Genomic DNA, 11,079 nt, shown 5'->3' on the forward strand with positions numbered 1-11,079 from the left:
CTTGAGTTTGAGGTGGCATGTTAGTATATAAGTTAGTCAGTCTAGCCTAAGCCACTGGCTTGGCCCAATATATTGTACTTGCAAAACACATATATTACTTGTACTTCACACATATTGTGCCTATGTAACGTCCTCTCTTGTACAATATTATACTCACATCATATATACAAAATATACAATTTATTTAGTTAGTGTATGTTTGGATTCAACGTCTCACGTCTGCGTCCGCGTTTTCCTTTTTTTTTTTTTTTTTTTTTTTTTCCAGCCGCATATTGTTGACTTTTCAGCCATGAACAGTGACTTATATACTGTTCACGGGTCCCACAAACTCCACTTTTTATCAACTTTTTCATTAAAAATGGGTCCCACGGTACTATTTACACATTTAAAAATTATTTTGCTACAGTGTTTTCAGTTTTCAGTTTTCAGTTTTCAGTTTCAACAAAATAAGTTCTATCCAAACAGACCCTTAGTCTCTTTGTCTTTATATTATACACACAACAATAATTTTTTTTGGGATATTCCTGTAAGACAACAGAATTTTAACATTCCATTTTTGGTATTGTAGCCTTGAAATTCTAATTATTTGGTCCATAGTAAGACCACAAAGTGAGAGCAAGAAATTCCAATTATTAGATCCATATCGAGATCACAAAGTAAGACAAGTATGGTACTCTCATCAGTTTTTGTAGTCAAGAGTAAAACATATCATGTATAATTCAAGCCATAAATATAAGAAATTCAAACATGTGATGACTAATGAGGAATGTTTCTTTTATTCTGCCCAATGCTGAATCTGTATTTTTCCTTGTAAATTGCTTTCGGCTCATTTTTATGAAGTTGTGGAAGAATCTACTGGTGACCCTTTAGGCGAACACAAGAAAGGCTTTGGAGGAATTTGTAAGGAATGAAGGGTTCCTTCTAACATCTCTACCACCTTATTCATGGATGGTCGATCGGATGGATTCGTTTGAATGCACCATAAACTCACTAGTATCATCTTCCTTGTTGTCTCTTGTTCCTCCACTGTCATGACCCCATATGTTCTTCCATCCATACCTAGTTCAAGATCCTTATAAATCCAATCTGGAAAATATTTTTCGCTACTGTTGGACACTCCATTATCAAAATTCTTTCTTCCTCCAACCATTTCAAGAACAAGCATTCCATAGCTATAGACATCAGACTTATAAGAGACCCCTCCAAAGTTACGACTAAATACTTCTGGGGCAATATACCCTACTGTTCCTCTCATGCCAAGCATTGATACAATGCTGTCTTTTCTTTGGCAGAGTTTAGCGAGGCCAAAATCAGAGATTTTTGGGTTGAAATCTTCATCTAAAAGAATATTTTGAGGTTTTATGTCGAAATGCAGAATTCTTGTGCTACAACCTTGATGTAAATATTCTAGTCCTCGAGCAATGTCAACTGCGATTTTGTACAATGTTTTCCATTCCAAATGACAATTTGTTGCTGAAGAATCTCGATGGTAGATGAACCTGTCTAGAGATCCATTGGGCATAAATTCATATATTAGAGCTTGCTTGTTCTTTTCACAACTAAAACCTAAAAGAGTGACTACATTAACATGAGAAGTCCTACTAATGCTAGCAACTTCATTAATAAAATCTTCTCCTTTGCCTTTGGATTCACTTAGAACTTTTACTGCCACGAGCTTACCATCTGGTAGCTTTCCTTTGTATACACTGCTATATCCTCCTTGCCCCAGTTTGTTTATGAATGAGTTGGTCATCTTCTTGATCTCTGAATAACTATAATGCTTAGGAGCAAGTGAACCATAATTCAATATAAATGCCTTGACATTTTCATCATTTTTCCTTGCTGTCCTCCAAAAGATCAATGCCTTACTCAATTGTTCTCTTCTAAGGCAACATATTATGATACAGACTACTATAATCCCAAACACAGCAGCTATAATACCTGTAATTAAAGAAATGAAACTTTGTCATGTGCAACCAATGTTAACCCAATTTTCATTTGACAACTTTGCCATGACTATGCTACATACCTAGGCCAAGTCTACCCAACTCATCATATTGCTCGGAAGATGATCCTATAGCACAAACATAAACATAATATCAGTGATTGTTAGTTAATACTTAATACTATTAAGTGTCAAGGAAGTAAACCACAAGATTTAACCTAGAAAACAAAGAAATAAGGGGTGGCTCAACATTAAAAGCAACTGATGCCATTGCCTAAGGCCCTCATAAAAAAAGTCCTGGATCAACAATATTTAAAAAATATAATCTCAAATATTAGTTAATACTTATACAATCCTGTATTTTAAAAAAACAAAGACCCGTAGAAGAAAATTTAGGATTATTACTTACCTTGGAGAGAATTAATTAAGGCTCAAAATTTAGCCAATACATAAAAATTTCAATCTCGATATACGTGTATTTTGTTTGACTCTCTCTTTCAAACAGTCAGAATTATGACTAATTTAAGTCTCCCAGACACTAAAAAGTAAAAACATAGACCAAACTCCTCTCTATCTTACCAAAAATCCTAAACTAAAATTTATTACTTGAAGAGGCTAAAATATTCTCCCATATTATGGAAAATTGTTGCTAGATCTTCCATCTGTACTTGAAATGGTAGTGTTAGACAATATTTTTCCTTTTTAAAGAACATGGTAGAGGACCTAGAGGTTATGGGCTTTTAAGGCAAATGTTTGGTAAAGACTCCTCTAGTGGTTGTATTACAGTGACCACACTCTTCTAGATCTATCATTTTGTTCTTTTATATCTTTCTTTTTTAATTCATTAATTCTCATTTTAAAATATAAAGAAAATTCTAACACTAAACTGTATAGCCACTTGATTCGTTGTTTCTTGGTCTAATTAGGTGTTCTTTATTAGTTTATGCATTCATTTAGCTTTTGTTTTTCATTTTTTGAAAAGTGTGGGAGGATGAAAAGACGAGGACAGGAATGAGTGAGAAGAGATCAACACCAAAGGAGCACACCTCAGAAGTTCTATCAAAGAATTCTCAGAGCTAAATATGACAATACAACCACAAACCCAATAAGATTAGAATGCTTGAGAACCCCGAGGATACTGATATGTCCTCGGAAGGGCCAAAGTCCAGTTCTAAAGACCATCAGGCACATACCGAGAAAAAGAAGGAAAATTTGTCATCAAGCAAGAGAAGGAAGAGTACAGAAAACATCCATTACCTCCGCATTCAATACTCTACACCCACTTAGCTGGTTGCATTAATGGTGAATGACCTCTGAATAGTGTCATCACAACTCACAGCGTAATAGAGAAACCTTCTAGTAAGGCCCTAATGGGACAAGTATCAGGGGAAATAAGTCCTAGCCCTCCAAGTGGAAGGCCAGGATACAACTTGAATGACTATATAAGAGAGAGATCCCTATGAAGTGGGGGATGAAGCATTTTGAGAGAAGAAAATAGAGAGTGATAGCCTTGTAACATAAGAACAAGTGTAAACCTACACCTCGGAGTAAACTCGAGGAGCATAACTTAATCAATTCAAGACTAGTATTATTCAATTTCCTTGACTTACATATATCAGCAAAATTTGCCAAACAATATAATTCTAAGAAAATTTTAGGTGGATGGCATGCGTTTAAAGTTTATTAGTTAGTTGGATTTTTTTTTGGAAATTGAGTACAACAAAATCGACTTCTAGCCAAAATCGAGTTTACTATACTCGACTTCCTTTTTTAATCCACCTCAGAGCTAATTTTCGGTAGGAAGTCGAGTATATTAACCTCGATTTTGGTTGGAAGTCGATTTTGCTATATTCGATTTCCAAAAAATAGTCCAACTAACTAATAAACTTTGAACACATGCCATCCACCTAAATTTTTTCTAGAATTATATTGTTTGATAAATTTTGCCTACATATATCCCAAGCACGTATTCTAATATCACTTGATCAATTCGTTCTCAAAAGGATAACTAAAGTTGATTGGCATTCAATCTCTATAAATAAATTGTGTGAGGTTAGAATTTAGCTTAGTCTATTTTGCCCCGCCACAAAAAATATTTATTCTATTTGGTTTTATTAGATAAATCTGTGAATTTGGATACAAAAAACTTTAAATTTATTTTTTAACCAAATCTCAAGAAGATCTCTAGACTAATTTGTCACTAGCAATAAAAAAATATAACTAATAATCAGTTGAAAACCTTATAAATGAACAATAAATTTATAAAATAGAGTTAGAAGATAATGAAATAATGCATTTATTATTAATTAAAAAGAAGATTTTAAAAGAACTTTAATACAAAAACTTAATTAATAATTTTGCATGTTAAACAGCAAAAAAAAAATTTTAATATAAATATTATATATAAATTTAATAATATAGAGTAGATATTTAAACAGCCAAAAAGATCCCATTTCACAGTTTCGCCTAAAACCTTAAAGTATCTTGGCCCAGCCTGTAAAGAGATGTTGCAACTCAGACAGCTAGAGGATCGAGTCATATACAAATAATGGAAGAGGACAAATACGGACTGAAAACAATATGGAAAAGGTAGTTAGCCTTTTCCGAAGACATTTTTAATTATCCTTGAAGTCAAATCAATCTTGAACTAACTTTTTTTTCTTTGAGAAAGAATCTTGAACTTACTTGATCGTTCATCCACTATGTCTAAATTTTATTTTTAATTGGTTTGAAAATAATTTTAGTTTATACAGACTATAATTGTAATTATTATTATTTAGAAAAGGTTAGAAATAGCTTATAACACTCATAAAGGTAGATAAACATGTTAATTAGTTATTCAAATTAAAAAAAAAAAAAAAAAAATCACCGCAATGTGTGTGGAATTATATATTTAATCTCTTAATTTAAATGTATTGAAAAGTAGTATCAGAGCATCCATATAGACACAGAACAAAATTGATAGACAGGGTTGATTAGGATTTTCAAATGGGAATAGGAGAAATTTCGGACCCTAATGGACTAAATTGATTGACAATTGAATTCTATCAAGAGAACCCAAAAAAAAAAAGAACAAAATTCATAGACAGGGTTGATAATAGGTATGCGGTCAAGGAAGGTTAGGTGTATACGTTGGAAAAATTCAAATACTAGAAAACGTTTGAAATATCCAAATACTAGAAAAGGTTAATCAATTTTGCAATCCCAGATTAAGCCTAGCAGAATATGGAGAAATTATAATATTTTTGTAGTGGATTACGTTATTTTTTTAACATAAACTAACTACTAACTTTGTAATTTTAAATAGGTACAAGTTTTTTAATGAAATAGTGGACAAAAAACGTGATTTGAAAATTTCATAATTTCTCATGGCTCACATTGTTACAACACATAATTGCTACTAGAGGATGTTGGTGTCTAAAGCGTAATCCTTAATAAATGTTATCCTAGAACTTAACTTGGTTTTGATCCAATCCAAGTAGGTAGATCAAACCAGGGACAGATCCAGGACTTTAAGTTAGCGGGGGCCAGAATATCAAAAAAAAAAAAAAAAACTCCAAATAGGCATCCATATAAGCCTGGTTTGGATACAACGACCACGTTCATGTTTGTCCCTCTTGCACATTTTCAATTTCTTTTTTTTTTTTTTAAGACCAGCGCTTGGTGCACTGTTCATGCCCCATGAGCAGTGCACCAAGACATATGAACAGTAAAAAAAGAGTGAACAGTAATTTTCACACATTTAAAAATTATTTTGTTACAATATTTTCAGCAAAATAAGTTGTATCCAAACGGACCTATAGTATTTAAAAATTATAAATACATAAAATCGTTGTTTTTAAATACATTAAGATGCAATCATTTACCAACAAAAAAAAAAAAAAAAAAAAACCAAAATAACGTTTTTTTAAATACTAGGCTGCTAGGATTTTTTTTTTTTTTTTTTTTTGAAGTTAGAGCATTCACAATGGTGTTGCTAAAAATTTTAGTTTGTAATACTTCAAAAAGCTACTTTATCTATTTTACCACCTTACTTTACAATACACCTAATATGAGGTGTTTATTTTTTTAATCACTTTATTTAAAATAATATATGAAGAGAGAGAATTTGAGTTTTTTAATTGAAGGAAAAAATATAATCTTAATAAAATATTTTATTTTATTTTTAACAATTTACTACAGTCAACTGGTATTTATACCAGTTTATTATAGTTGTAAAAAATTTATCTTTAGCTTCTACAATAACACATAATTTTTTGGTTCTTTAATAGTAAGATAGTTTTTTTTGCTAAAATACAATCACCATGTGAATGTTTTTATTGTTTTTGTTAAATTTTTGTAAAAGTAACTAAATTTATGGAGAAAAAGAGGGAGTTAAGGTTTTGGAAGGAAGCCTACTAAAAAATATAAAATATAATAACTGTAAAAAAAAATACCAGAGGAATTAGACCGTCATTGACCAGAGGAATTAAAATGTTTACTTATTCTTGAATTGAAGGGAGCAACTTTTCTGATGCCAAGACAAAGTCAACAATGACGATGGTGGTGGGTATTCAAATCGACTGTAGTTCTTCTTGGACTTGGTGGCGGAACGGTTGCTGTGACTGGAGTTGACAGCGCCGATGAACTTATGTCGGTGGCGTTGGGCGGAAGTTGGTAGTAGGAGGGTTGGAGACGAATATGTGTTGGGTTTTTTCTTTCTTATTTATTTCAGGTAAGTTAAATAAAATAGCATAAAATGAGGAATTAAGGGACATGTTGCTCATTTAGATTTGTGGAGCATGGTATGGAACAGAGTGTGGGACAGATGATTTTGATTCTGGTCACATGGACTTGTATGATGTAAATATGATGTTCAAATATATGATGGATGCTATATTTGATCTTAAACGTTTGATCAGAATTTTTCCTAAACATTTGATCTTAATCCTCTGGTCTAATGAAAACTATGGTATAGCTGCAGTTTGGCTAGCTGAAGGAAAAAAATGAGAGTAGCACATGGCAGTTACCAATATAGATGCTAGTAACTGAGCATCTAAACGAAGTAGACAACTAGATAAGAAATGAAATAAGAATTTATGACAACAAAAATGGATGCTTACTTGTTGAGTGGCAAGCGAATATACTCGTGGTTGGGTCGGAACCACACAGCCCTCCAGCCTTGAGGCATGTATCACACTGGGAATTAGTTGCATTCCACCCCAACATGAAACCGCTATCAATAGCTGCAATTACTGCATCATAAGTTGCAGTAGTTGGAACTGCTGATTGCAGAACAGGAACATTGACCCAGTAGTTGCATGCTCCAGTTAAGTTGCTAATTACCAAAGAGGTCTGAGAGCTCTGGGTATAGTAATTGATAAAGTTGGTATTGTTTATGGAGCAATTAAACTGATAAATGTCAAGATTTGGAAGAGCAGCTAGAGGCGTACGGCAATTATAATAGAGTGTCAGGTTTGTATCAGCTGAAGTAACATAGGAAAATAAGTTGTTATCAACGGTGGTATTAACCAACGCAGCAGGGCAAATCGTGTCCAAGTAATCCGTCCTAGCAACCTTGAGTGTCCGTGATGAGTTATTGATTTCAAGGACTCTGTAATTCATGGCAGTGATGTTGATCTGCGGAACATTGCTGCTGCAGTCTAACTGAAAACTAGGGTGACCGCAATAGTTTGGTCGATTGGATGCCCAGAATGGATAACCGAGGTTCATAAGGTTGCCACAGTTAAATGGTGCCTCACAAGTGAGATATTGCTCATTATCCGCCAGTAAAGATGTTGGAAAATGGATTAAGGTTATGGTTACTATCATCAAGGACAATTTGATGGTTGGGAAGAGATGGGGATGCATTTTGATAGAAGACAGAGGGAGGGAGGGTGGTGTTGAAGCCAAAATTGGGGATCTAAATTTTTGAAGCAAAATCTCTATTTGGAAGTTACATTGCGGGTCAACTCACCATTCACATATTATTATTATTATTACTCTGAATGGTATCCTATGATATCTCTTATTATTAATAATAATAATTTTTCTCTTGTGTTGACTGCAGTAAGTAAGGACTCAAGAATTTTCTAGCGAAGTTGCAGGAAAAAAACAAATTGGATTAGAAGGGCTTCAATTGTTTTAAGTTTTTGCTGAGTCAAAACACGTGAAGACTGAAGACTACTTATTAGCTTGTTTGGATAGAGGGGAAGAGAGGAGGAGCAAAAGGGAGTACAGTAGAGTTAGTTGAAAGCTAAGCCAATATTCAGCCAACTCTACTTTATCCAGTGGCGGCTCTAGGAATTTTTTTCAGGGTGTTTCTCAAGAAGTATAAATTACACAATCTAATATAAAAAAACAATTATATATTGATGACGACAACAACAACAACAACAAAAACAATAAAAAAAACACACAAATATATAAAATTTTACGACATAAAACTTATAGAGTTTAGTTGTGATTGTTGTTAATGTTACTGAACAAGGATGGATGACGATGGCTAGGGAGAGTGAGTTTCTTATTTCCTTTTAGCCTTTAGGTTTGATTTAGTTTTAGTTTAAATTGTTTAATGACTTGTGAATCCACGAGGTACTAAAACAGTGAGGATTTTTTTATTTTATTTTATTTTATATATTTGTTGAATTAAAAACGTAATCGTGTTGGTGTTGGAGTAGTGATAGTTTTAGTCTGAGATGAGATTGATCTTATTCTAGGCTTTTCTATTGGCATTTGGTTTGGGCCTTGTTAGTGGTTTTATTATAATTTTTTTTCCAGATTTTCGTTCATTTTTTTTTTTTTGGGGGTTTTTTTCCATAGATTTATAAACCATTACGGTGAAAGAACTGAAAAATGGACTAGTTACTGGTTTTTGGGTTGGACCAAGATCCGACTGATGGTCAAACTAGTGACGCCATAAATAATATAATTAATAAAATTTTAAATTATATAAATATAATATAATAAGTTTATTACTAATAATATGATAGCAAAATGTAAAAACATAATATCTAGTGACACTTTTCGTGTAAATTTAATCAAATTTCCTTAGAATGGACAATCACATGTTTAATTATAATCATAAAAATAAAAAGTTTATTTTATAATGAATTCAATTAATTAATGTTATAAAAATTAAGTAACTTTTTAAGTTTATTTACTTAATTAACTAAAACTACTATTTTTTTTTCTAATCAAAATTATTGGAAAAAGAAAAAAGAAAAGTAGTTATACAATGAAAAAAGCTAAATTTACATAACTTTGACCAATTAGTTGTATAATATATATTATAATATTTTTGAAAAAAAGTAGTCGTACAATGACAAGGTGTCAGGTAAAGCAAAAACTAAAAGTACAGCCGTAGTATAGGTTTAAAAGAATATAAAAGTATGTGACTCTTTTTGCTTGAAATGCCCTAATATATTGTTAAGTTGCTCAAATTATGGACCAAAATTTAATTTTATTGGTATAAAAAAAATTCAAGGTGTTCCCAATTTTTTTTTTAAAAAATAGATAAATATAAAATTTTAAATTATTATGTATAAATTATTATTATTATTATTTTAGGTCAGGGTGATCCCGCCCCTAATTCTACCTCTCTCTACTCTCTCTCTCTCCCCTTCCATCCAAACACATCATAAGACTGGGAATTACTTGCATTCCGAGTTAACATGATGCCACTTTCAAGAGTTGCAATTACTGCATCATAAGTTGTAGTAGTAGTTGGAAATGCTGATTGCAGAACTGGAACATTGGCCCAGTAGTTGGATACTGCTAATTGTGGAAAAAGTCAAAGAGCTCTGGGTATATAAGTAATTGACACAATTGGTATTGTGCATGGAACAAACCATTAAACCAAAAAATAAAAATAAAAATAAAGCTATAGGGATGAACTCTAAAGACGAGTAAATTTTAGGTATTCTCATAATATGAAGAATGATGTTCCATCCTTACATATTTAAAAGAAGTTCACTCATTAAATTTATTGTAAGGTTCACCATAAATATAAGAAGATAGAACATTAATTCATCGAGCTCCGGAAGTGTAACTAACACATAATTTAGCAAAAATTATAAATAAATAAATAAAAGAGAGAAAAATAAAAGAAATATATTTTTGAAGAACTTTTCTTACTTGTGAAGCAATCTAACTTTTCCATAGGTGACCATAGGATCCAGATCCCATGCTAGAGCAACGACCAATATCTATGGACCGTTGGGAAGAAATTTTTAAAAAAGTTAAAAAATTTTCTTCAAACAAACCATAAATAAAAGAAATTGTTATTTTTTTATTGGACGGCTGATAACAAAAAATTAATATTTTAACTTCAGCTCCCAACCATCCCAAAAAAAGAGAGAGTATTGCGTTGAATTTAACTCCATGATAATATATATATATATATATATATATATATATATATATTTAGTGTTATGTCATTGTCAGGTAATGGTTTGGCTCCACCTATCACGTTTTGCATCGGGTTTGGAGCTGTCAAGGTCGAGGCAGGAAAGTCAATTTTGATGAAAAGTACCTGGTTTTGTTTAACCGGGAGTGACTTCTTCGTCATGGTCATTAGAGTAAATGGTTGAGAAGTCCATCGATGTTAATGTGCAATAGGCTGAGGGTTTTAGGTTTATCTTGTTTTTTTATACGAGTCGCAAATTCGTGTTATGTATGGGAACCTGCTTGTTTGTGTGATAGATTAAAATAATTATATAAAATTTAAAACTGATTATGAAACTATACCATTTCATGAGTTTTTCCTGTTTTCCTTCAATTTTTATTACAATTTGATAAAGAAGTCATTATTTGAATGTGCAATATCTTGTAAAAAATCTACTAATTGGTTTCAGATATTAAAATTTTCTAAATGCCAAAAAATATTAAAGAATAAGAAGATTCACTACCTAGAAAATTTTGAAACAAAAAAAAAAAAATATATATATATATATATATATATATATATATATATATATATATATATATGACTACACAATAGAGAAATACAAGAGAAAAATAGGTTATTTTTAAAAGACTATATAATTCATGGTATAACCGTTGAAATTTGCTAAACATATTCAGATATTGTAATAACTAACGTAAAAATGTAGATATTAAAACTTTCAAAATGCCAACAAATAAAATTAAAGAAT

The 11,079-nt window shown here is 31.6% G+C and overlaps 1 protein-coding gene across 1 annotated transcript; it reads right to left on the bottom strand.

Annotated features, from left to right (window-relative positions):
- Window positions 1–683: 683 nt before the first annotated feature.
- LOC126701466 (LEAF RUST 10 DISEASE-RESISTANCE LOCUS RECEPTOR-LIKE PROTEIN KINASE-like 2.1) lies at window positions 684–7,941 on the bottom strand. Its single transcript, XM_050399580.1, has 3 exons — window positions 7,048–7,941; window positions 2,030–2,074; window positions 684–1,941 (listed from the first exon to the last, which is right to left on the bottom strand). The coding sequence occupies exons 1-3, from the start codon at window positions 7,793–7,795 to the stop codon at window positions 833–835; spliced, it is 1,902 nt and encodes a 633-aa protein (XP_050255537.1). The 5' UTR covers window positions 7,796–7,941; the 3' UTR covers window positions 684–832.
- Window positions 7,942–11,079: the final 3,138 nt, after the last annotated feature.

This window comes from Quercus robur, chromosome 10, assembly GCF_932294415.1.
Source record: "Quercus robur chromosome 10, dhQueRobu3.1, whole genome shotgun sequence".
NCBI lineage: Eukaryota > Viridiplantae > Streptophyta > Magnoliopsida > Fagales > Fagaceae > Quercus > Quercus robur.